The sequence below is a fragment of the Terrapene carolina genome, unplaced genomic scaffold (genome assembly GCF_002925995.2).
Source record: "Terrapene carolina triunguis isolate 2854851 unplaced genomic scaffold, T_m_triunguis-2.0 Scaffold131, whole genome shotgun sequence".
Lineage (NCBI taxonomy): Eukaryota > Metazoa > Chordata > Testudines > Emydidae > Terrapene > Terrapene triunguis.
The window spans coordinates 25,180,267-25,204,424 of NW_020664482.1; the positions used below are offsets into that span (position 1 = coordinate 25,180,267).

General features: G+C 54.4%; 1 protein-coding gene across 1 annotated transcript in view; it reads right to left on the minus strand.

Moving 5' to 3' along the window:
- Nucleotides 1–325: 325 nt before the first annotated feature.
- The window catches only part of LOC112107561 (phosphatidylinositol 3,4,5-trisphosphate 5-phosphatase 2-like), a 29,579-nt gene continuing 5,746 nt past the window's right edge, over nucleotides 326–24,158 (minus strand). The window contains exons 3-28 of the mRNA XM_026653059.1: nucleotides 22,329–22,392; nucleotides 20,965–21,103; nucleotides 20,483–20,636; nucleotides 19,878–20,018; nucleotides 18,467–18,554; nucleotides 16,404–16,490; nucleotides 14,913–15,020; nucleotides 14,241–14,355; nucleotides 13,679–13,785; nucleotides 12,215–12,317; nucleotides 11,497–11,693; nucleotides 10,393–10,510; nucleotides 9,925–10,021; nucleotides 9,189–9,327; nucleotides 8,814–8,913; nucleotides 7,935–8,023; nucleotides 7,249–7,330; nucleotides 7,026–7,115; nucleotides 6,460–6,576; nucleotides 5,178–5,266; nucleotides 4,623–4,710; nucleotides 3,740–3,895; nucleotides 3,341–3,416; nucleotides 2,445–3,009; nucleotides 1,876–1,994; nucleotides 326–1,554 (exon numbers count right to left, since the gene is read on the minus strand). Of these exons, the coding sequence (XP_026508844.1) occupies nucleotides 1,422–1,554; nucleotides 1,876–1,994; nucleotides 2,445–3,009; nucleotides 3,341–3,416; nucleotides 3,740–3,895; nucleotides 4,623–4,710; nucleotides 5,178–5,266; nucleotides 6,460–6,576; nucleotides 7,026–7,115; nucleotides 7,249–7,330; nucleotides 7,935–8,023; nucleotides 8,814–8,913; nucleotides 9,189–9,327; nucleotides 9,925–10,021; nucleotides 10,393–10,510; nucleotides 11,497–11,693; nucleotides 12,215–12,317; nucleotides 13,679–13,785; nucleotides 14,241–14,355; nucleotides 14,913–15,020; nucleotides 16,404–16,490; nucleotides 18,467–18,554; nucleotides 19,878–20,018; nucleotides 20,483–20,636; nucleotides 20,965–21,103; nucleotides 22,329–22,392 (3,361 nt within the window). The 3' untranslated portion in view covers nucleotides 326–1,421. The remainder of the gene's footprint in view (nucleotides 1,555–1,875; nucleotides 1,995–2,444; nucleotides 3,010–3,340; nucleotides 3,417–3,739; nucleotides 3,896–4,622; nucleotides 4,711–5,177; nucleotides 5,267–6,459; nucleotides 6,577–7,025; nucleotides 7,116–7,248; nucleotides 7,331–7,934; nucleotides 8,024–8,813; nucleotides 8,914–9,188; nucleotides 9,328–9,924; nucleotides 10,022–10,392; nucleotides 10,511–11,496; nucleotides 11,694–12,214; nucleotides 12,318–13,678; nucleotides 13,786–14,240; nucleotides 14,356–14,912; nucleotides 15,021–16,403; nucleotides 16,491–18,466; nucleotides 18,555–19,877; nucleotides 20,019–20,482; nucleotides 20,637–20,964; nucleotides 21,104–22,328; nucleotides 22,393–24,158) is intronic.

The window sequence follows — 24,158 nt, forward strand, 5'->3', positions numbered from 1 at the left end:
TCACAAGCACCTCTCCCCGCCATGTCTGTCACCAGCCAACACTTGGCTCTGATTAGGAAAGGTTTGGGTGTTGTTGCTCGGGCTGGAGGGGCATAGGCAGAGCTCTGTGGGAAGACCAGGACTAGCAGGAGGGCTGCAGGTCAGGTCTGGGATGGATGTGTTGCTAGAGCTCGCTGGAGGGAAAAGCTTCGACCAGCCTTGTTCATAATTTGCCTGGTTCTAGCCAGCACTATCACCCTCTTCCTGCCTCAAGCACCAACTTCATCCTGTCACCACAGGGTCAGAGAAACCAGAAAGTGGACTAGATGTGGAGCTTCCTCGCAGCTTTGGGGTTTTATTGTTAATTGAAACAGAAAGTGCATCTCACGAGAAACCAGCAATATAGAGCCTATAAAAACTCCATGTGGCAACTGCAGCTAAACACAGTGTGATTGAAGGCACATGGCAGGAGGATGTGGGGTGCACTGCCAACACCTAGCTGCCATCTAAGGGGCAGAGCAAGCAGCCTTGTTCTCCCACAGAGGGACCAGGTCTCTGCCCCCAAGGGTGGCTGGACTCGGAGAAGCTGTTGTGCATACATAGTAAGTGCATTAGACTAGAGTGTTCTCCCCTGTGACGCACTTGGAGGCCCCATGATGCTGCAGCGCTGGGGCTCTGTCCTCCATGTGATGTTTTAAGGTTCAGTTCAGACCCTAGAGAAATCAAGCCCTTGTGACCAAGCTACAACACACATCTGGTGCTCCAGCACCTGTGTGGGCAGAGACTGGGAGAGGTGACCAGCCAGCCCAGGTTGTAGAGTCACCACCCACATCAGCTGTATCAGACTCAACAAGGAAAGTCTCAGCTCCAGTGTGATGTGGCCACATGGACTGTTGCTCCCACCTCCCCTGGCTCATAGTGTATCATGCCTCTATGCTGGGTGTAAGTGGAACAGGGCTCAGCATTAGGATCCATGCCCACCAGAGAAGTCAGGCCCTTTCTGTGGCTCAAAAAGGGAAGGAAGAAAAGTTAGTGCTGGAGTCTCAGTAGCTGCTGGGGCTCCCCTGTTACGTTCTGGCTACTCTGAATTCCCAGTCACCCCTCCATGGAACTCGGCTAGACAGTTTGGGGTTGTGGCCAGTTTCACCACAAGGCTAAACGTCCTTTTGGGTCCAGGCCTTTGGCAGAGCCTCAGCCAGATGCACAGGGCATTTCTGCAGCTACCGCCAGGGGAGATTATGCACGATGACATCAGAGTGACAGTGAAGGTTGCAAAGGAAGGCAGCAAGGGGGATATTTCCAATCCAGAGGCTTAGCTCAGTGACCCCAGATCTTGGCCCTGTCCCAGGGACAGAACATCTTCAGCAGCGCTCCACCTCCTGCACCAGGCAGCTGTCCAGAGGAGATTAAAAAGGCACAGAGGAGTCTGAATGCCAGATTCACTATGGGTTTGGTTTCAGACTGGGTCCCTGCTGCAGGCTCCTGGGGCTGCTCTCGTGGAGCTTGGCTTGGATGAGCTTCCGATGAGTGGGGCTCAGCACGCCAGCGTCCAGCAGGTCCTGGTCAGTGATATTTCTAGACAAGGGAGAGAAGGAGAGCAACTGAGGGAGAAGCCAGCAATGCAGTACAAGGCAGGGAGGAAGGGGACTCAACCACCTATGACTATTGGACACGGAAGGAATATGGGACTCCAGAGGTCATCTCCCCCTAGTCTCTGCCCTGCGCTCTGCATCCAGGGCTCAGCTAGGAGGCCCCAACTCTCCTCCTGCCCCACACTGAACTCAGAGCTCTTGCCAGGATGTCCGTGGGGCACACGAGCTGGACTGTCATACTCCAGTAAGGCACAGTGGTACACATGAGCCAATGAGCCCTCACACACCACTATCCTTACGATACCTGAAGAACTCCAGATCATCCCAGCCATTTTCATACAGCCCCGCTGCATACTGTTCCAGGCCCAAGTGACTCAGCCACCTGCCAACGCTCCGGGGGTGATCACCACTGCCACAGGGCCACTAGGAAAGAAGAACCAGGATATGGCCCAACAGCGTCACGCCAGGGGACTACAAAGCAACGACTTTAGCCCCAGCTCTGCTGAGTCTCCTGAATCCAGTCCTCTGCTATCCCTGCTCATCCCCCATCTCAGCTCTGCTAAGGTGCCTCCCTTGTGACCTGCAGCGTCCTGCTGTTCCAGCCCCAGGCCTTCCCTGAGCCAGACTGACTGTGGTGCCCAGTGTGGACAAGAGAACTAGGATGGGAGACCCCCAAGCTCGCTGATGCCCAATCAACACATTTACACATAGGTCTCCAGAGACTTGTGCATTAACACACTCCCTACGCCTGGAGCTCCTTCAAGGCCAACACGAAGCCCTCGCCAGGCTTGGGGGTGTCTTGTCTTGGTGCATCATGTCTCCCTGGCACAGAAGCCAGCTGGTGCTTTCCAGTGTGGGTTGCCCAGGACATACCTCTCCGGCACGGTTGAGTCGGCGAGTGTCCCGCTGGGACCTTGCCCCCTCCCAGCAGCTCTGCTGTGGTGGCTCCAGTGCGCTGCGGGTGTGGCGCAGCAGGTTCTTCCGGCCCTCTGGCTGGCTGGGGCCCAGGCAGCTTCCTCTCTTGGGGGGCTCTGTGTCCACATCACTGAGGCACCAGGCCATGTGCAGGGCAGTGAGGGAACAATCACCTGATGTCTGCGGATCTCTCGTCAGAATGGCTGACTTGGGCCTCTTGTGCCTCCCAATCTGAGAGAGGCTGAGCTGGTGCCCACAGGACGTGGTCTCGGACACAGGGTAGTGGGGGCTTCTCTGTAGCTGTTCCTTGGAGGAGGAGTAGGCTTGTGCTCCTGTCAGGCTCTGCAGCCTGCGGCATGGAGAATGGCCCGGGTGCCTGTCAGCCTGCGTGTCACTGGCCGGACTGTAAGGAGGCTCAGACAGGCTGGGACACTGTGCCCAGGTGTTGGGGACCCCCTCAAATATGAAATAGGCTGGATTGGTGTAACTGCTGGCTGCATCCGGGAGGCTGAGGGGCCGGCTCCTGAAACACACAACAGTCGAGTGGGTGTTTTTGCCCAGAAAGACAACTCCAACAGATAGATAATCCCAGCACTCTGGGACAAACCCAACCCCAGTTCCTGGCAGAGACAAACTGACCGACATCCCAACACCGCGACAGAGAGACAACCATGGCACTGTGGGGCAGATGGACTGACAATCCTAGAAGACAAACAGACAAGCAGCTACTTCACCCACTCAGAGTGTGCCCTCATTCGGAAACCAAACCAAACAACTCCCATCACGAGCCCTGGACTGGCAGCACTAAGTGTCCTAGCAGATTAATGGCCAAGGTGCGGCATGCTGGCAGTTACCTGACGGCGCGCAGAGCTGGCTTGGAGAGGGTCGGGAAGTCGGACTCCGTCTCGTCGGTCTCAAAGCTGATCCACTCTGCACAGAACAAAGACTGTAAAGGTTAATGGGAATGCAGCAAAGTGTTTCTACTGAACTGTTAGCCCAGATGGCGGGAACTCCCAGCTGCTCCAGTCCCAGCCTCTCCCAGCTGGGAACTCTAGAGGGAAGGGGGCACAAGGAATGGCAGCAGGGGAACTCCCACTTATTCAAGGCCTGTCCTGTCCTGGTGCCTCCTGGGGCAGGAGAGATGGCTGCAGGGGAGCTCCCCCCAGCTACTCTGGGTTTTCCCTGGTCCCCAAGCAGGGAACTGGAGCCCATATCTCTGAAGCAACAGCAGTTCAGTGGCATGGCTGTATTACCGTAGAGCCTCTCGCGTGTGCTCCGCCTGTCCTTGGGGACTCGGACCTTCATCCAGCCACGCATGGAGCCCGTTTCTTCACCCCGGTGGAAGAGGAAAGTCTCAAACTGCTGGGCCAGGCTGCCAATCATAGATCTCATGGCAATGCAGCACTCACCTGCCCAATGAGCACAGCATCACCTCAGAGGGCGGGGCACCCCATGGTCACTCAGGCACCCACCGACAGCAGCTAGCATCCTCCTCCTCCCACACTCACACGTTCCCATGGAAAAGTACTAGGACCAGGGACTGGCGGATGCCACACCACAATGTGACACCCACCAGGAACATGGAGTTGTTCATATACATAGAGCTAGTGTCCATGCGGGGTGGGGGTAGCCTGTCCTGCCAAAACTCCAGATGTGGCTCTAGTTTCCCAGTAGCTTGGAGAAACCATTTTCTCCTGAGGGAGTCAAGACTCAGTCTCCATGGTCACCACATTCAGGCTACAGCACATGTCTTCAGTGAGGCACCAGCCTCTCCTTTCTGGGCCTGCTCTGGTGGTCAGGGCCCTGCACTATCTACAGGCCCCCAGGTCCTCCCCCTGAGTCCCAAGGGCAGCAGGGGCTGAAGGACAGTGCCCTGCACTGCTGGGAGGAGACTTTGCTGCTGCCCCTGGGTCTAGTCTCTTGCTCCCTGGTTCAGGAGGGAGCAGGTGAAGCCACAGGGGGACCTGGACACTTCACTAATGTAGGTGCTCACCCTGATCCCCCTGGTCTCCTGCTCTGGGCTGCTCCAGGATACAGGAGCCCTGTAGAAATCACCTTAGCCCTCTGTGGGGTTCATGTGCCATCCTGGCCACTCCCTAACACTCCCCCTTTCAAGAGGAGGTGTTGGACACACACCATATGACTCGCAACTGTCCATGCCCTTGATGCTGAGGAGCAGGTGCTGGTCCAGCAGGTACTCCAGGTCCGACAGGATTGGGCTCAGCTGCACAGGGAGAGACAACAACTCTCAGAAGGTTGGCAAACCACCAATCCAGCCACACAGCCATGGAACCTGAGCGCTGGGCTTAGGTACAGAGACATCACAGTGACCCCACTGTCCTATAGTACAAGGGCTAAAGCCCCAGTGCTCACCACTGGGTTCACTCTGTGTGCAAAAGAACTTGCTCAGGAGATCAGCCAGGGAAAGGGAGCACCAGGGAGTCAGGGCAGAGGGAGAGGGATGGGTATGCCAGGGGAACAGGGGATGGGGGTGTGTTTCAGAGCCAGTGGGGTGGGAAGTCAGGGCCAGAGAAGGGGTGGAGGAGCCAGGGAGTCTAACAAAGTCTACAGGCTGTCACTCCTTATAGTCTGCCTATGTCCTTCTCACTTGCCTCCCCTTTGTTGTGCCAGCCCCTGCCCATGCACATACCCACCAGCCTGCACCGCCCCACCCCACCCCACCGTGCTTACCACTGGCAGCTGTTTAGCTGACCAGCTGAGTTTGAGGAAGCCTGGGATGTCGCTGCTTTGGGAGCTGTTCTCCCCACTCCGCTGAGACTCTGGCAAGAAATCAAGAGAGAGAATTACAAGAGCAAAGCTGTGTCCTGCTGCCAGGGCCGGCTTTAGGCCAATTCCACCAATTCCCCCGAATCGGGCCCCATGCCTAAGAGGGCCCCGCGCCCAGTGGCAGGGCCGCCGGGGTGGGGGCAAGTGGCCGAGAATCCCTTCCCTGGCTAGAGGCTCCTTTTTAATTTTTACTCACCCAGCGGCACTCCGGGTCTTCGGTGGCACTTCGGCGGCGGGTCCTTCACTCGCTCCGGGTCTTCGGCAGCACTTCGGCGGCAGGTCCTTCACTGCCACCGAAGACCCGGAGCGAGTGAAGGACCCACCGCCAAAGACTAGGAGCGCCGCCCGGTGAGTACAAGCCCCACGTGTTTTTTTACATGTTTTGGTTTTTTTTAGTCATCCCTGCCGGGGCCCTGTCGAAACTGTTCAAGTCGGGCCCCGCACTTCCTAAAGCCAGCCCTGCCTGCTGCCAACCTACCCACCTCTCTCTCCACCTGGGTATGAGCCTCCCTCCTCTTCTCTGCCAGCTCCAACCTCTCCTACGCACCAACCACATTGCGATGGGGAAGGCGGGTGGACTCAACCCAGGACAAATCCCAGTTGTTTGTCATCGAGATAGAGCTGCCAGCCCCATTGCCCCCAGAAAAAGAATCCCAACACATGAACAGACTGCACGGAGATCACATCACCCACTGCTGAAATGCAGCCACCTCTGAGGTGAGATATAGCAGCTGCTTATACCATGCACAGCAACAGTGCACAACCATTTAGGACAGGAAGTTTAGAAGAGGCCTAATCCTAGTGAAACTAGAGGTTGTCACAATCTAACCCAAGTGTGACACCAGCGGTACACCTCAATCCTTACACAAAATGTCCTGGGATATGTAATGAGCACAAAAGGCCAGAAGCTTGGCTTTCCATCTCACTTGAAAAACAGCACCTCCTGCAGCACAGCAGCCTGGGCCCTGAGCTCAGTACTGATTCTGGGGACAGCACCCCCTTCCGAGGAGCCCTCTGCAGCACCGCGCCCCTTAGCACTGCACTGGGGCATTGGGGTCAGCACTGACTCGGTGAGGAAAGTCACCTGTGCTGCTCCCTGCAGCACTAGGTTTTCCTTGCTGGTCTCCCTTCCAGGTGCTGGACAGGCTTGGCATGTGGCCAGTAGAGACGCCCAGGCAGCTCTCACCTTCCAGGCAGTAGGAATGGAACTCAATGTAGCACTTGCTGCGGCTGGCTGTTTTCACAATCACCTCGATGCTGTCCCACTCGATGCAGGCCAGGGACTCGGGGCTGGAGCCAGGAGCTGCCAGCACAGAATGGCCAATCAGTGTATGCTGAAGGGGCCCCACCCTGTCGCCAGATCTGACCCCTCAGATGGGCTGTTCTCGTGCTGGCTGATACGACCCCTTGAAGACCTGGGCAGGGTGTCAGATTGCTACTACCCCAAAGGTAGCAGGGAGGGGTCAGTCATAGCTCAGGTCCGTCTGTGGGGTCAGCAAAATGAGTTCCCTGGATCTTATTCCCCAGGCAAAGACTGATCTGTTCATCTCCCCACTAACAATGCTAACTAGCACTGCTGGCTGGTAGCCCTGTGGCGACATGTGTTGGCCCTGAGAACACTGCTGTTTGGAAGTGATGGCAGAACCTACTCAGCACATACGGGGCTAGGACTGCAGCACTTCTGCCCTAGATCCACCAGGGGAGCAGGCCCTCCCCACCCTGTCCAGTGGCCAACGGGGGCAGCCTCCTTACCCTTCCTAGGCACGAACTGAGACGTCACTCCCACCTCAAACGTGGCAAAGACGGGCGAGTGGTCACTGGTCACAATGTCATCAGTGCAGCCTGAAACACCAAAGAGGGAGCCCCGTCTGCCACAGAAACCCACTGTTCCATGCACCTGTTCCAGGCTGGGCCTTGGAGGTGCCAGACTAATGGCCTTTGTGCTCCCAAGCAGCCCCCGGGGCTCCACACTCACCATACGAGTTACAGAGCACGTGAGTCTCAGGGCGTGACTTCCATAGGATGCGATCACACCACGAGGGAACGTTGATTCTCACCTGCAACCAAGAGCAAAGAAGCTTTAGGTGCATGGCTGAGCCTGGTTTGAGCTGCCTGGATTTTCCTGCAGCCTCCCACACTCCCAGCACATCTCCCCTCCCAGCTGAACTAGGGAGGTTACCATCCTGTTTGTTCCCAAGGGCAGGGTACTGATCATCCCAGTGTCACTGAAGGCGTGGGGTCCCCCGCTGCTCACTGTTCAGTGACAGCACAGATCACAGTGCGAGAGAGGCGGGGAGTGTAGGGTGAGGCAGTGTGGGCTGAATACATGGCTGGGAGCCAGGAGCTCTCGAGCCCTAACCCCAGCCCTGCCATTGCCTCGCTCTAGACTTCCTTGGTCCAGCTATTCCCTCATGGCCACAGGCAGCCAGCTCAAGCCAGAGGAGCTTCAGAGACCCAGCCTGAGAATAGCAGTGGCTCAAAGCCACTGTGTCTTCATCCCTACCCTGAGTGCAACTCAGCTGGAAGACAGAATTGAGCCTGCTGGCCCAGTCCTATTCCCTCTCCCAGCCAGGTAGTGCCATGGAGCACCTCACCTGGGACAGTCCCGCATGGGAGCCCTGGCCAGATCCCAGCCCCTTCCCCTCGGGGCCAGACACTCACCCCTGTGGTTTTGAACTTCTGCCAGACATAGCTGTCCCGGGAGCCCCGTTCGTATCGGTATGTGGGGGGGAAGGAGATGTCTTCCTCACCTGGAAATGGAGCAAACAGGAAGACATGGAGGCGAGACCGCGCCAGGCAGACACTGCCCGCAGAGCCGATGGCAGGGCCAGAGAAACCCAGCCAGATTATTCTGTCAAACTAGAAAGACCTCCTTCTCCTCCACTGACACACATAGATCTACCATTTCCTCTCAGCCCTGAACTTCATCCCTGCTCTTGCTCTGCCAAAGCACTTCCACCCTGGCCTGTAGCCCCTCTGCTAACCAGCCCAGGGCCTCTCCTCAGCACAGTGAACTGTGTACAAACATCCCCTGGGGACTAAGCCGAGCCAACTACCTCACTGAGCTTACCACCTGAGGCTGGGTTTCTTTTGTGCACATCAAGGTTTCTAGCATATTTAGACACTATGTAGCACAGCCCTGGCTGGGAGGTGACACTAGACTGTTCATGGCTGGGCTAGAGGACAGAGTGATGGTTTGGATGGGTGAATCTGTGGCGTCTGGGTGTGGGGGGTGTAGCGAAGCTCATTGGCCCATAGCTGTTATCTGCATCATGGCAGGGGTAAAACACCAAACACAGAGCAAAGCCCCATCCTGGCTGTGCTGTATCTGCTGCTGTTGGAGACCTGGGGGCTCCTGTCTTTCCTGCACATTTTGGCAGCAGTTGTAGAGCTTGTCCTGCCTTAAAGCATTGTTGAACTGTGAGTGCAGGAGGTGGCGATGGGGGCATGGTATACGGGAGCCTTGCTGGGGGCGAGGCAGCAGACAGGCAGGCAGTGGGAGGGCAGTGTGGGCTCCTCATCTGTCCCCATCCCACTCACTAAATCGCAGGAACACCTTGTTCTTCTCCCGCTCCAGAGTGAGCTGGTCCACCGCCAGCAGGGCCTCAAACTCCTTTTTGTTCACATGAGCTAAGATATCCTGAGAGGGAAGAGAGAAAGGTCCATAAGCACTAGGATTTGCAGGGCTTTTCTGTACTCTTCCCCCAGCACGGGATCCCACCACAGGAGTCCTCAGAGAAGACAAGGAGCTCCGTGTTCACAGTCCACACCCATCCCCTGCATGCCTTTGGGGCTGGGCTGGGAGGAGGGACTGAGCTGCCTGCCCCAAGAGTGTTCCCACAGGTGGCCTGTTCTCGAGAGCAGCTGTGTGGAGCTCAGCAGCAACCCTGAGCACAGATGGGACCAGTGTCCTACCTGGACCTCCATATCAAGGCGGTAATTGAGGTCTCCAAACCAGAAGAGGTGGGTGAAGCGCAGGGTGAGGTCGAAGCTGCTGAGTCTTTTGTCACCCAGGACCAGAGAGCGCAGAATGTCACTGTAGTTCTGGTTCCGCCTGCACCGGATGAGGGTGGCACAAGGCAGAGAAAATCAGGGAGATCCCCCAGGACTCCATTGCCCTGCAAATCCGCAGGACCCCACCTGCCTCCACAGATCCCACCCTGACCCCTACCTGCCTCCACAAATCCCCCCAGCATCCCATTGCCCCACAAATCAACCTGGAACCCATCTCACCCTGACACCTACCTGCCCCCACGAGGCCCCCTCTCCCTGTCCTCACCAATTCCCAGCCCCCACTTTCCAATTTGACAGTGATCAAAGTGACACTAACCCCAGCCCCTTCAAGCCAACACCTTGGCCTCTCCCCAGCCCTGCACTAGGCTGGACAGAGTCCCAGCCCTGCACACATCTACCCCAGCCAGCTGGAAGAGTGCCGTCGTTGGGTGAGCATGTCCAGCCCAGTATCCAGGCTGTCTGGCCATGGCAGGGAGGCTGAGATGAAGACTGACCGTGGCTGAGACAGAGGAAAGACCAGGAAGTGGCTAGTCAATGCAGGAGGTGATACACTGGCTATGGGGCAGCTGTGCTGGCATTCCCAGCCCAGTGAGGGTCTCATGCAGGCACAGGGGTCAGGAAGCAGCCCGCCAATCACCTGTGTGTCTTCTCACTCCCTGAGGCCAGATGGCAGTTCACAAACCCAAACGACGTCCCGTTGAAAAGGAAGGAGACGCCCACAGCCCCTTTGTTACCTGAGGAAACACACCAGGCCCAGTCAGCCCTCAGCCCTGTGTGTTCCCCTTGCCGGGGGCTCCTCACAGGTCCTGGCTGTCCCCGTATGCTCTGATCCCCACTGGGACCTGAGACCTCCTCACCCCCTAGTATGGCGCCCAGAGCACTCCCCTATGTCCCAGATATAACCCACAGAGTACTCCCCAGCTCCCCTCCTCCTGATCCATATACAGACCCCAGACCATTCCCCTGCCCCTTCCCCAGATATGACCCTGGAACATGTCCCTCCTCCCACCCCAACATGGCTCTTCAAGCACTCCCCTGCCCCCCAGTGTTCTCCCCTCCTCTCCTCCCACTCCAGCCCCCAGATGCCCTTCCCCTTCTGCTGTACCTAGTGTGTTTGCAATTCCTGTTTTCACACTTGACGTGTTCACATGGCTGATCCGGCGTTCATGCTCTGGTTTCACCAGCACCACAATCTTGATGCTCCAGAGGCACTGTAAGGCAACCTGCAACGAGATTGGGGAGGGAGTGAGACCACCCCGAGCAAGAATAGGGGAATGAGAACACACTGTCCTCTTCTGGAAATCACGCTGCAATAGGCAACCCTCCAGTAGCTGGGCCAGGTATCCCTGAAGTCTTGTGTACAAACACCCTCTCCCTGGGCCCAACGTCAGGTTTGGGTTTGCTGGGTCTGGCCTGGACAAGGCTCCATTAGCTCCCTCCTGGGCTGTGGGCAAGGCCTGCTTGAGCTCAGGCTGTGGGGAGATTTCTCAGGCCTGCTACCCAGCTCTCTGGGCATGACCATGGCCATCCGTGCCACAAGGCCCTGGCTGCAGAGGCCACAGCCTGGAAAATGGCACCACACAGATGAGAGAACGTGTCCTGCCTAGGCAGGCACCAAGGAGGATGGCTAAGAGAGAATTCAATTCAACTGTAGAAATTACTCTCCCAATGGGGAGAGAGGGAGAGAGAACTCAGGGCCATGAGACAGAGAGAAGAGGACACAGGTGAGAGGATGATCTCGGCTTCCCCATCTCCCACTGGAAGCATCTGTGGGTTCCTGAACTGTTCTCCAATCCTTCAGCCAACAGGTGGAAAGGGGGATGGTGAAGGAAGCAGAAAGGTGGGGTCAAACAAGCCACCAAAGTGTCTGAGCACCAGGTCCCAACAACAGGCTTGGGGAGGGCGTCTTTCCTGCTTGTCAAGGGCTCTGGTGGTGTGTTGGATCCCTCTGGCTTTATCTTAGGCAGTTGGTTATGGGTGTAACAGCCCAAGGACAATTTGTTGCTGAGCGATCTACTTCCAATAATAGTTGGATGAAGGTAAGTCTTTCCAATAGGCTCTTAACTGAGTGAGTGCTGGCAGGCACCACTCCTTACAAAGCCAGAGAGGGCAGGTAAGGTAAGGAGAGTCAACAGGGACAGGGGATACTAGGGACGTGGGCACTGTCCCTCCCTCAGCATTGCATGAATGGGGTGGCCTGGGCCCATACCACTCGGAAATCTATGGACATCAAGGTCTTCAGAGAGGCTCGCAGGAACTCCACCCATTCGCGGTCCCCCAGCGAGTTCTCCTGGGTGCCAATAACATAGATGTCATGCGGGATGCCAGCTGTGGTCTCATCCTGAGTCCGTCCCAACCCCCTTGATGTCAGCCATGAAGCCATGGACCTGGGGGGTGGAGCGCTGCCTGGGGGGAAAGGAGAGATGGGATCAGATTGCTACATTTCATTGCCTCCCCACCCCTGCACCAACCCAAGCACATTGGTGGAATATCATGTCCATAAATTGGAACCATGCTGGATGAAGTGGGATTTGGTTACCTCTCATTCTGTGCCAGGACCTGTCAAGGATGGAAAGTACTATGGCAGCTCTTGAGTCCAGCCAAAAGACAGCTTGTTTCTGAGGTTCGCTGACATGTCCCACCACCACTGACCATATATCAGCAGCTCTATTTACTCAGCAAAAATACAAGGTGTGGCAGGTGCATCATGATATTGACCCACCATAATGCAGACAAGCCCAGGTAAGGCCTGAGGGTGAGGGCTTCTCCAACCTTCTCACCTCACCAGGACTCAACAAGAATCTCAGAACTCCTGGGCATGGCTCCCTTTGGAAATCTGCAGAGATTTCAATTCCAGAACTATCCCTGGATTCACGACAAGAACCCGTGGTCACGCTGGAGGTCTCTGAACTGTCCTTACTCCTTACCCATGTTCCACGTCCCAACATACACAGAAATGAGGTCTGGCTCATCCAGGTTGGAATGCTGGATCTTCATGAGCTGCAGCAGTTGGCAAAAGGCCTCTCGCTTCTGCAAGAGAAGAACAGGACTATCTGCTTGGGTCCTGACACAGAAGGCAGAGTTCAAGAGAACATGGCACCCAAGCTGAGCCACAGGCCTGTCCCCACAGAGCTGCAGACTGGTGGTGGCCAATGTTAACTACCAGTCTTCAGTGCAGGGCTCATCTGTATTACTCCGGAGCATCCCTAAAGCCTCATAGTGGTGGACAATCCTGCTTTTAGCTGTAACCCCCATGTCTAGTGATGATCAATGGATGTAACTGTCCTACGACCCACTTCTTAGGAGAAGAGCACAGGAGGAAGGGCCTCCAGGACCACAGTCAAGCTCACATGGGCATCATGGAAAGAGGCAATGAGAATAAAATTTGACAATGGTTGGGCTGCTGGTGTGGCAAGACCACTGTCAGTCGTGCTGGCCAGTAATGTCTCATTGTGTCCTAATTCTCCCCCATCTGTCTGTCCACATCCACCTGTCATCTCTTGTCTTAACTTAATGTGAACTCTTTGGCGCAGGGACTGTCTTTTCATGTTGTGTGGTACAGTGCCTAGTACACTGGGGTTCGGGCCCACTATAATAATAAACCTCAGGGACCCCAAATCTCTAGGCTCCTGCCAGCTAAGGAATAGAGGGAGAGGAGGCCCCATGCTCCAGCAGAAAGCAATGGAGCACACTGCAGCCTCACAGGCCAAGCCTCCTTGCTGAACAGTTCAGAGTCTAGGGTTAGTCTGTGATTAGCTCTCTTCAGTGCACCTCCCAGCACAGTATCTAGGTGATGCATATAAGTGCCATGTTCATCAGCCACCTGTAAACACACAGGGCAAAGCAAACAAACAGGGATTCAGGATACTGGCCCCCTCTCTACTGGATACCAGTAAGCTAAGGGCCAGCTCTGCCGACTCACACCAGAGATGGAAACAGTGGTGCCTGAGAGGTCTCTCCCACACCAGCAGAGGGCAGTGTTGCACAGCCACATGAGCATCAGGCTCGGAAGATGGGCTGAAGCCCCTTGTTCCCCTCTCTGGTTTCATGGTGATGTTCCACCTCCTGGGTGCTGAGGGGAAGCCCTCACCCACCTTTTCAATGATCCCTTTGGGGGGAACAGAATACCCCCCATGTGTCACTCAGAGAGCTTGCTCTCAGGCCCCTTCGCTTTCCACGCCAACATCCCCTCATTGCCTACACACAGCAGAGCATAAGTGGGTTTCCTACCAGTCAATTCTCAGAGGCCAGGCAGAGAGAGCCTGGATGCCAGCCCACAAGCAGGGCTAGTCTGCACCAGGGGCAAATACTGCCCCATGGTCTGAGGCCTGGCCCTAGTCTTTTGCTGCAGTGAAGCTGGCGGGAGCCCAGGCCTTGGGAGGACCCCTTACCCGTGCATTCTGGAAGATGAAGTCCCTGGTCAGGCTTCTGTGCTGGTCTCTGTCATACACCAGCCTCACTTTGCTCTGCATGCTCTGGTATTTAATCAGCTGCAAGACTGAAGACAGCCACACCAGCGACAGTGAGACACAGAACGGCACAACCCCCAAAAGCACGGCCAATACACCCCTAAGGAAGGGCACTGCTGCTGCCTCTCAGCATGACACAGAGGGGTGTGGATACGGCTGCCCCTCACTCCCCCAGGATGTCACGCTGCAGGAAGGCAGCCGGCACTGAGCTCACCAAGCGGGGCTCCTGTGTGCATCCAGTAGGATCTGGCTTATCCCTCCCGTCCTTGGGATAACTGTTCAGCAGATTACCCTGGGTGAAGGAGCCCATCGCCCTGGCTTCAGCCAGGAAGCCTAGTGGTGGTCATGTTCCATTTGTGCACCACAGAGTATTCTTGACCTCTCACTGCTGCTTCTCCCAGGGGTCTACTTCCATAATGGGCCAATTACTCAACAACCTTCCAAGGCCTACTCCAAGTCAATGGACTGAAGGGGTTTCCCCTACTTTTGTCCTGAGAGATGGTCTCCTCTGGAGAGCTGCAGCCCCTCTTTGTGATGGCTATTGTCCCAGACTCCACGTCCACTGTCAGGGAGGCCCTCTGTGTTTTGCCCACTTTCACCTGCAGCACAAGGAACTAGGTTATTGAGGCAGGTGCAACTAGGTTGGGTGCAACTGAGGGCAGGAGCAGGGAATGTATGCCCCTTTATCTCTGTATCTCCCTGGCGCATACAACTGGGCCGGGGGCTACCCCTCTCCTGGAGGGGCACTGCTCGCATGGCACCCCGCTGAGCTCACTAGGCAGGTGCTGTAGCTGCTTGGAGGCTAGCTTCCTCCACACCCTGTGTCTGAACCCCAGTGTATTGTGGCAGGTATAAACCAGCTCTTCTCATGCTAGCTCCCGCTGTCCATTGGAGAATAGGAGAAGGGCAGCCCCACAGACTTCCTGCCCCTCCCCCCAGATTGGCTTTCTCATCTGCCTGAAGGGGAAATCACACCCCATGTTGACTCTCCTACAATCCCACTGCCCAGCTGGCCCACAAGCTGCAGGCCCCACATTATGTAGGGCCCAAGCTAATCATACCCACTCTAGTCTCTGCCTGTGCTGGGAAAGGCCCCATCAAAGCCCCTGAAGGGAGCAGTGCAGTGAAGCTCGCCACACCTAAGCACCTCTCTTACCTCAAAGTTCTGCACAGCCATGGGCTTGGCGGCAGGGGGGTGTGCCACAGCCACACTGGGAAGAGCCAGTTTGTGCTTGGTCACTGTCTCCTGCAGTGTCTTCAGCACCTACAGAGAAGGAGTCAGAGACAGGCAGGTGTTGAGAGACACAAACAGAGAAACCAGCTGTACAAGGGAGAGGGTTCATATCCAGCTGCCTTTCCAGCAGGTGAACTAGGGTCTAGTGGGAGCAGGAGATTCTAACATGTTGCTGGCTGCCGGGCATGGATGGGGCTTCCTGCTAAGCACAACAAGTGACAGGGAGAACTTTGGAATTGGGTCCTGATGAGGTACCACTTGCTGTTTGCTCTGTGTCTGCACAGATTAAAGTGAAGGCAACACCACCTACTAGTCAGGGGGGAGACTGGAGCCCTGGGTTCTGTTCCTGGCCCTGCCACTGACTTGCTTGCAATCAGTCACCTCCTCTTTTGGTGCCTGAATTTACCCATCAGCTATTGGCACTATCTGGCACATATTGACTAGGCAGTGCTGGAGCCATCAGTGTGAAGAACCCAGGCAACAGTCAGCAGAATGTGCTCCCTCCCGCCCAGCGCTCCAATCACCCAGGGAGGGGACAAGGTGAACAGCTCATGTTTGAGAGAGCCATACACAGACTCTGTCAGCTTCGCCATGGAGGCATCCAGAGCAATGGCTTGGCTACAAATCACAATGCCCTGCTCTAGGAAGGAGGCAGTGACACAGATCTGTCCCTCATGGCTGTCCTGCAGGAGTGGCAATGTCACACTGCTTGTGATAGAAACCTCAGGGATCTCAGCAACAGTGAGCAGGAATTGGGAACCAGGTGCCCCAGTGGGCCAGCACAAAGAGCATGGAGACCCAGAGGCAGAGGTTGGTTTGTGAAAGTGTTAAATTGGTAATGTGTGTTGTGAGTAAGGTGGAGGAGGCTGATTGGCTAGAACCTGTTAGGGGTGGGACTAAGGAACTATAAAGTATGCTCCAGGTGGCAGGAGTTCCCTTCCCTCCAATTTAATGAGAGGCCTGTGCCCTTCCTGAAGTGGTCTCTAATGTCTGGGAGCTCAACCTCATAGAAACTTGCTCTGTCTGGGAGTTTTAATTTATCCCAGGAGTTTGCTCAAGTTTAAGGAGCTTATTCTAGTCTGGAGAGCTAGGGGACATTAGTAAAGGTTGCAAATAGTAGCTCTTCTACCCTTCATGGGGGAATTTATAAAGGGGTATTTCTTCAGAGGTTTTTGCTATAATTCTTGTAATTTAAGTTGACTTCTTCTAGGATCTTAAATTCTAAACCTCCCTATATTTAATGGAATTCTAACTTCTGCTTTCTTTGCTTTCTTTTTGTAGCTTAATCCATGACAAATGCACTGCTCATGTGCCATGGTTGCAGTGTGGCAAACTTGTACCCCTGGGCTTCTTTGCAGAGTAACGGTCTCAAGCCCTAGCAATGTGTGCTGAGATTACAAACTCACTAGGCACCTTTTTCTCTAGAGAGGAGAGCAGGTGGTTGACAGTGGAGATCTTGCTGAGGAGCAGTTCAAGGTCTGGATCGCTGGCCAAGAGACCCTGAACAGAAAGAGAGACAAATTCTGATACCTGGTGCTCTTAAAGCAGCAATGACAGATTAAACTGTAGTGGACATGTCCAGAAACCTTGGTGAGTTTCCAGGGTCACTTCAGTACCTATGGAGATTAGAGCTGCATGAATAACTCTTTTTCTCCCCCCCAAGTTTGGTAGCTAAACTGAAAAATCTGGAAAAAATCATTGAGTCAAAACTGATTTTTTTTTCTTATTAAAACACAAAAACATGTTGCTTGGGTCAAACAAAGCATTTTGGAGGTTGACGTGAATTGAGATTTTTTTTTAACCATTTTGACATTTCTGAAACTTTTAATTTTAGGTATTCTCAGCCTAAACTATTTGCTGAATTTCTGAATAGTTTTAGTGCCCCACAAATGCATTTTTCAGAAAATTTACTATTTGCCAAACTAAAAAAAAAAAGGCTCTCTAATGTAGGGTGACCAGATAGCAAGTGTGAAAAATTGGGATGGGGATGAGGGGTAATAGGCTATATAGGAAAAAGCCCCAAATATTGGGACTGTCCCTATAAAATCGGGACATCTGGTCACCCTACTCTAATGGTTATTAACTACACTTTGGGTCACTAGCAAGGAGTTGGGAAGGTCTGGAGACACTTCTCTATGGAACTAAAACATGCACACACAGTTTAGCACAATTAGCACCTTTGTGTGTAGGTCTGTGCAGGGAGCTGCGGAGCAGGATTGAGGTGCACAGGCAGAGCAGTGAGGGCAGGCTGGGGCTGGAACAGCATGGGGGGCTTTGGCTCCGGACACAGGTCTCCACTCCCAGGCAGATCTTAGAATCATAGAATATTTGGGCTGGAAGAGACCTCAGAAGGTCATCTAGTCCAATCCCCTGCTCAAAGCAGGACCAACACCAACTAAATCACCCCAGCCAGGGCTTTGTCAAGCTGGGCTTTAAAAACCTCTAAGGATGGAGATTCTACCACCTTCCTAGATAACCCATTCCAGTGCTTCACCACCCTTCTGGTGAAATAGTGTTTCCTAATATCCAACCTAGACCTCCCCCACTGCAACTTGAGACCATTGCTTCTTGTTCTGTCATCTACCACCACTGAGAACAGCCTAGCTCCATCCTCTTTGGACCCCCCCTTCAGGTAGTTGAAGGCTGCTATCAAATCCCCCCTCACTCTTCTCTTCTGCAGACTAAATAACCCCAGTTCCCTCAGCCTTTCCTCATAAGTCATGTGCCCCAGCCCCCTAATCATTTTCGTTGCCCTCCACTGGACTCTCTCCAATTTGTCCACATCCCTTCTGTACTGGGGGGACCAAAACTGGATACAATACTCCAAGTGTGGCCTCACCAGTGCCGAATAGAGGGGAATAATCACTTCCCTTGATCCGCTGGCAATGCTCCTACTAATACAGCCCAATATGCCATTGGCCTTCTTGGCAACAAGGGCACACTGCTGACTCATATCCAGCTTCTCGTCCACTGTAATCCCCAGGTCCTTTTCTGCAGAACTGCTGCTTAGCCAGTCGGTCCCCAGCCTGTAGCAGTGCATGGGATTCTTCCTTCCTAAGTGCAGGACTCTGCACTTGTCCTTGTTAAACCACATCAACATGCTCTGGGTCAGTCCAGCTGAGGTGTCCCAGACCAGATCCCTGACCTGCCCCATCACTGAAGTATTCTTCCTCTCCCAGGTCCCTGCATTGCAATTTCCAACCTTCACTGTAGCATCTAGCCTGCTGCATCTGAACTCCCTCTGGATTTGAGCTTTAGCACTTGGTTCATGAACATAGGCAGCTGGCTGGGCCTCACTCCAGGAAAGGAGCATGGTGCCCTCTATGGGTGCAGATATGCAGGAAACCAAACCCGAACAATGAAATCCCCCATGACCAACTTCCCCCTCCAGGCCAGCCTCAGATGCAGAGACGTGCTGTCGCCTACCATGAGGCTCCCTGCCCTGGGCCAGCACTTTGAGGAAGGGGTGGGCTCACCTGCTCTCTTACGGGGCTCCGAGGGGAAGCTGGAGGGTCAAACACTTTGGCCAGAGTCTCTAAACCAGCCAGCGTGAAGTCAATCTCACTGCAGAGAGAAGAGCACTGAGTGGGGAAGCTCTGTGTGGTCCGAGGAGCCGGTCACCAGGACACCCCTGCTGGTCCTATCCCAGGTCCTGATAAGCCACCAGTCACATCCATTCAGAGAAGCTGGGCTGGGGGCAGCAATCCCACATCAGGCCCCTCTGTCTTACTGGTGGGGACTGCCATCAGGTGGTGCCACCTGACACCACAGTGCCAGGAGCAGGTCCTTCCAACCAGAGAGTGCAGCAAACCAGAGACACTTTCAGTGCCGGAGGAGTCTAAGCAGGGCTGGGCATAAGACTCCACAAAGCTCAGGGGGGGTTGGTATCAGGCCCCTCCCAGAATCCCAACAGGGACAGTAACTGCCTAAGAAGCCCCACCACAGTGCCCTGCAGCTGACTCAAAATGAGGAGGCTGCTGAGGGCTGGATTACAGACGTGCCCTTCCCTGGTTTGCAGGGCTCAGGGAAGTGGTGCAGGAGGCTAGTTCAGCAGCCTCAGGCCTGTACTGTCTGAGCTGGAACCCCTGCTGCCCTGAGCCTTCCAATCTCCAGAGGTGTCTGAGGCCTGGCTGCGGCATCTTGCCAGGGCCTCCAGATTTAAAGCCTTGTTGCAGGGGGACTCGGCTCTGCGAAGTGGGCGTGCTTTGCAGTGACTTGCTAACACAGCTGCTGTTTAGGCACTTGAATTTGAAGGATGCAGCCACTGAGGGGGAGGGGGAAAGGAGCTGTAATTAGGGCTGAGACCAAGCAAAGGGAACAGCATGAGACCTTCCGGCTAGGGATTTCTCGGCTTGTGGATGAGCTCAGTGAACCACACTCCCCCAGCACCCACACAAGAAGAAATTCACACAGGGGTTTTGTGGAGGCCAGCGGCTTCCAGGTGCTCTGGATGCAAGAACTGGCCTGGCTTCCTAGCAAAGGCCTCATGCAAGCTGCCTCCTCGCAGGGGGACCATTTCTCACTGGCTGCAGGACACAGAGCCAAACTAAAAGGGCAAAGCAGCAGGTGCCATCTGTACCCAGCACATACGAGACCCCCCAGGGGAAGGTATTCAAAGCAGCAGATGCCAATTTTACCCAGCAGAGAACAGCCTGCCAGCGTTTAAAGTAGCAGACAGCATCTGTACCCAGCACAGATGAGATGCCCAGAGGAAGGACTGAGAGGGCCGGATATGAGACAGATGTCCTGTCTCTAGAGAAACCTGACGTCCTGTCTCTAGAGAACAGACAGGAAAGAACAACCCAGCCCTGGGACCTCATGGGGCTTTTCTGCCTCTGACTAGGATGAGTCTATCCTCAGCCCACTTCCTTTCCCTCCACTGCTCACCTGTGCAGCCCACGGCAGGCGGTCACTAAGGCTGTGCTCAGGTGTCTCAGCTGCAAGTTTCCATTCCTCAGGGCCTCCAGGTCAAGCTGTAAGTGGTGGCTGAGGTATTCGGCCATGAATCCCATGAAATCGCTGGCCGGGCTGCAACAGGTGGGGATGTGTGAGTGAATTTCTTATTGAGAGCCCCAGCTGCCTGCCCCCCGTTGTGCTGATGCAGGTACTGCCGCTGGCACCACGATGGGGAAAGTCAGCGGATATTGCAGACCTCAGGGAAAAGACAGGGCTGGCTGACTGCCAGTCACCCCGAGCTCTCCAATCTCACTCTCACCATGTGGGGTTGGGTGAGAAGGGGTGTTCTAGTGCCACCTGTGGGCAAAAGCAGGTGCTAGAGGTACAGCTCCCACTGTGTCCTTTAATCGAGCTGTCCAATTCCCCCCCTCACTGCTGTGGCCTCGCCCTTCCCAATGGGACAGTTTCCACTCTCCAGAGCAGGAAGGGAAGCTCTCCTCACACGTGCACTGGTAACTCACTCCAGCAGCCTCTGGACATCCCAAAATATAGGGCTTGCTACCTGCTCTGTGAGGTGTGGAGGTGCCAGGCAGTACCTGCTGTGAACCTGCTCCTGCAGCCTCAGCTGCAGCTGCTGAGATATCTGGGCCTTGTTTGGCTGAGCGGTAACCCACCCACTGGTGCTGCCCGCGATGTTCCCACTGTGAGGCACCAGGCTTGGAGGGTGGCTGGCTCTGCCATCTTCACCATCTGCAAACACAAAGGCACAGCATCTTAAGAGAGAGAAGTAACCAGTTTCTCCTCCCCCAAGCCCACCCCTGATCTCCCCATTGTGTCCAGCATCCTTGCTGGGTCAAGGGGGTGTGGGGTGAGTGGAATGTTACACCCCATTTAAGCCATGACCCCCAGGCACAATTAGGTGCTGGGGAGACTATAATTCACTCTCTTGGGGAGCTGAATGGCCGATCTGCACCCTCCACATCCCCCCATTTCATTTCTTTCCCTAGCCCATGGCTTCACCCAGCCCCCCAAATGCTCCCCTCACCACACACGCACCCCCCAGTCCCTCCAGACTCACCAGAGTCCTCATCCACTGGCTCTCTTGCTCTGTTCACAGGGTAGAGCAGTGGGATCACCAGGCCATTGTTGGGCTGCTGGTAGGCCCCTATTAGATCAGTCAGGGTGCGGAAGCATTTGGCCTGGATGCCCTGGATGGTCTAAGGGAAGAAGAAGAATGGCTGTTGCTCTGGCATGTCCCACCCCAGACTCTGGATACCCACGGCATCCTGCAGCCAGCCCAGGAAGGATTCGGAACATACAATATCTCTCTGTTACGTGCAGCTAATGAGCCTGACTTGGCTCAGGGTACAATGGAAGACCGTTCCCGTCCCAAGGAACTTACACTCCACAAGACCCAGGGGAGCTGGGGAGGGCGCTCACTTAGAACATTAAACAGCCTTAGATTTCTCTCCTCTGCCCTGACATCGTGCTGGGGAGGGAGGGAGTTTGCCTAATGTGGGTCATTGTTCATGGGCATCTGTCTTTAGGAGAGATTTGAGTGAGGAGAGGATCGGGGCCCTGGGACAGGGAGATCATTCCACACACAAGGGGGCAACCTGGCAGCCATCAGAAAGATGGGAATGGGATGAAGACCCAAAGAGGCAGGGAGGCTGGTGCCACTGGCACAAATAAGGGGAGAAGTGGGGACATGCTAAGAGCCAAGATCTGATCTGAGTGGGTGGAGCCGTGCAGGGCTATAAAAGGGAACACCTCTGGGATGGGATGTGATCACTATTTTCTGAGAGCTGTCACCCAATCCCACACAGCAGTTTAGGACAGGAAATGAACAAAAATCCTGTATCCAGCTGAAACTGAAGATGGGTCAGAAAGGAAATGGGGAGGAGTAGATGTCTCTCTAGAGCCACCCCAGTTATGACAGTAACGTCTAATGCAGGCATGCAACATCAGCATGGAGTGGCCAGCGAGCTGCGTTCCTAGGCTGTCGCTGAGCGCAAGGCCGTACCAGAGATGAGTCTGAGGCTGTGACGCACTGCATCTGTGCAAAGGAAACACATCCTGTGGGCTCTGAGCACTGTAGGTGTCTTACGCTGAAAGGAAACCACAGTGCTAGCTTGTGGCTCCCAGCAAGAAGGGAGGCACATATACCCCCTAGTCCCATCCCCAGATGCTGCCAGTGCTGTGTCCCTCCCATTTGCACCTGCAGAGTAGAGGGTGAAGGCAGGGCCCTTCCACGTCTGCTTCCTGTGCAAACCCCAAATCATGCAGCCAACAGGGGATCTCCACACCTAGAAGCCATGGAGAGAGGTGCCTTAAATATACCCGAAGGAGAGAGATTCAAGGGACAGCAATACTAGTGATTGGGGCATCTCTGCTACAGCTGCCTCCTGCCCACCTGCAGCCAGTGGACCCCACTCCACCCACCTGCACAGATAGCAGCCCCTCCTCATCGGGCAGGATCCTATAGGTGTGCACGTGTCTCTGGAACCTAGGAGGAAACAGAACAAGGTATCAACACCAGATTTCCACCCTTGTGGGTCTAACAGTCAGGTGGGGCCAGTGATGGTGGGAAGAGCCTTTAGCCCATTAGGAAGGCAGGGAGGGATCACAGCAGCACCCATGAGCTCAGCTATATCTGGATGAATCTGGAAACCAGTTGTTCTCAGGGAAATGAGGGACAATAATACTCCCATTCTCCTAGCTTCTGTCTTGTCTGGGGAGCTTGTAATCTCCCTGAGGCAGGGACTGTCTCTCACCATGTGTATGTGAGTGCAGTCCCTACCCAACGGGGCCACAACACAAATACATCATAAGTTTCTGTCCCATTTGGGAGCAGCAGTCAACGATCCCCAGCACTGTGATAAAGGGCCCAATTGGCTCTCAGAGCATTACCCATCATTAGTACCTGGGACAAAGGGGGCAGAGAAATTAAGCTTCTAACCTTGGAAATAAAAATATCACCGTAGGCCCTAAGCTGTAGTAACTGCCCCCAACCCAGGCCACACAACAGGGAACCCCATTGATGGACGGATGCCCTGCCCCCATTGAAGCCTGAAGCTAACTTGTCACATGGATAAACATCCTTGTTTGGCCAAAGAACCCCCTACAAGGCCATTGCACCTGGATACTGGTTCTGACTCAAGCCCTCACTCTTGGTGTGTGGAGGGAGGGTTTGAGTGACACGTGTCCCTCCCTCCTTCTCAAGTGACAGGTCAAGTACAAAAGGACTTTATGGGCAAAGTTTTCAGGAGAGGCCAGTGATTACAGATGCTTCCAATTCTGGGTCTCAGCTGAAGTACAGTGGGCCTGATTTTTCAGAGGCGCTGAGTCCCTGCAGCTCCATTTGGCATCAGCAGAAGCTGTAGATGCTCATGCACAAGCTGTCTCAATTTGGGGATCCAAAATCTGAGCCACCTAAAATTAGCTGCCATTGTTGAAAATAATGAGGAGTCCTTGTGGCACCTTAGAGACTAACAAATTTATTTGGACATAAGCTTTTGTAGGCTAGAACCCACTTCATCAGATGCATGGAGTGGAAAATACAGGAGCAGGTATATATATACACAGGACATGAAAAGATGGGAGTTGCCTTACCAAGTGGGGGGTCAGTCTAACGAGACAATTCAATTAACAGTAAAATACCAAGGGATGAAAAATCACTTTTGTAGTGGTAATGAGGGTGGCCCATTTCGAACAGTTGACAAGAAGGTGTGAGTAACAGTAAGTGTGAGTAACAGTAGTAAGCTCTAAGATACAACCGCATTTGCTCCAATCCCTCAGACAGAGACAAACACCTACAGCAGTAGTTCTCAAACTTTTGTACTGGTGACCCCTTTCACATAAGAAGCCTCTGAGTGAGACCCCCCCCCCTTATAAATTAAAAACACTTTTTTATATATTTAACACCTTTATAAATGTTGGATGCAAAGCAGGGTTTGGGTTGGAGGCTAACAGCTAGGGTGACCAGACAGCAAGTGTGAAAAATCGGGACGGGGGTGGGGGGTAATAGGAGCCTATATAAGAAAAAGACCCAAAAATCGGGACTGTCCCTATAAAATCGGGACATCTGGTCACCCTACGACAGCTCACAACCCCCCATGTAATAACCTTGCGACCCCCTGAGGGGTCCCAACCCCCAGTTTGAGAACCCCTGACCTACAAAATCTCTATCAAGCTTTCTTAAAACTACAATACCCACCTGGTGAAGTAAAGAAACAGATTGACAGAGCCAGAAGGGACCCAGAAGTCACCTAC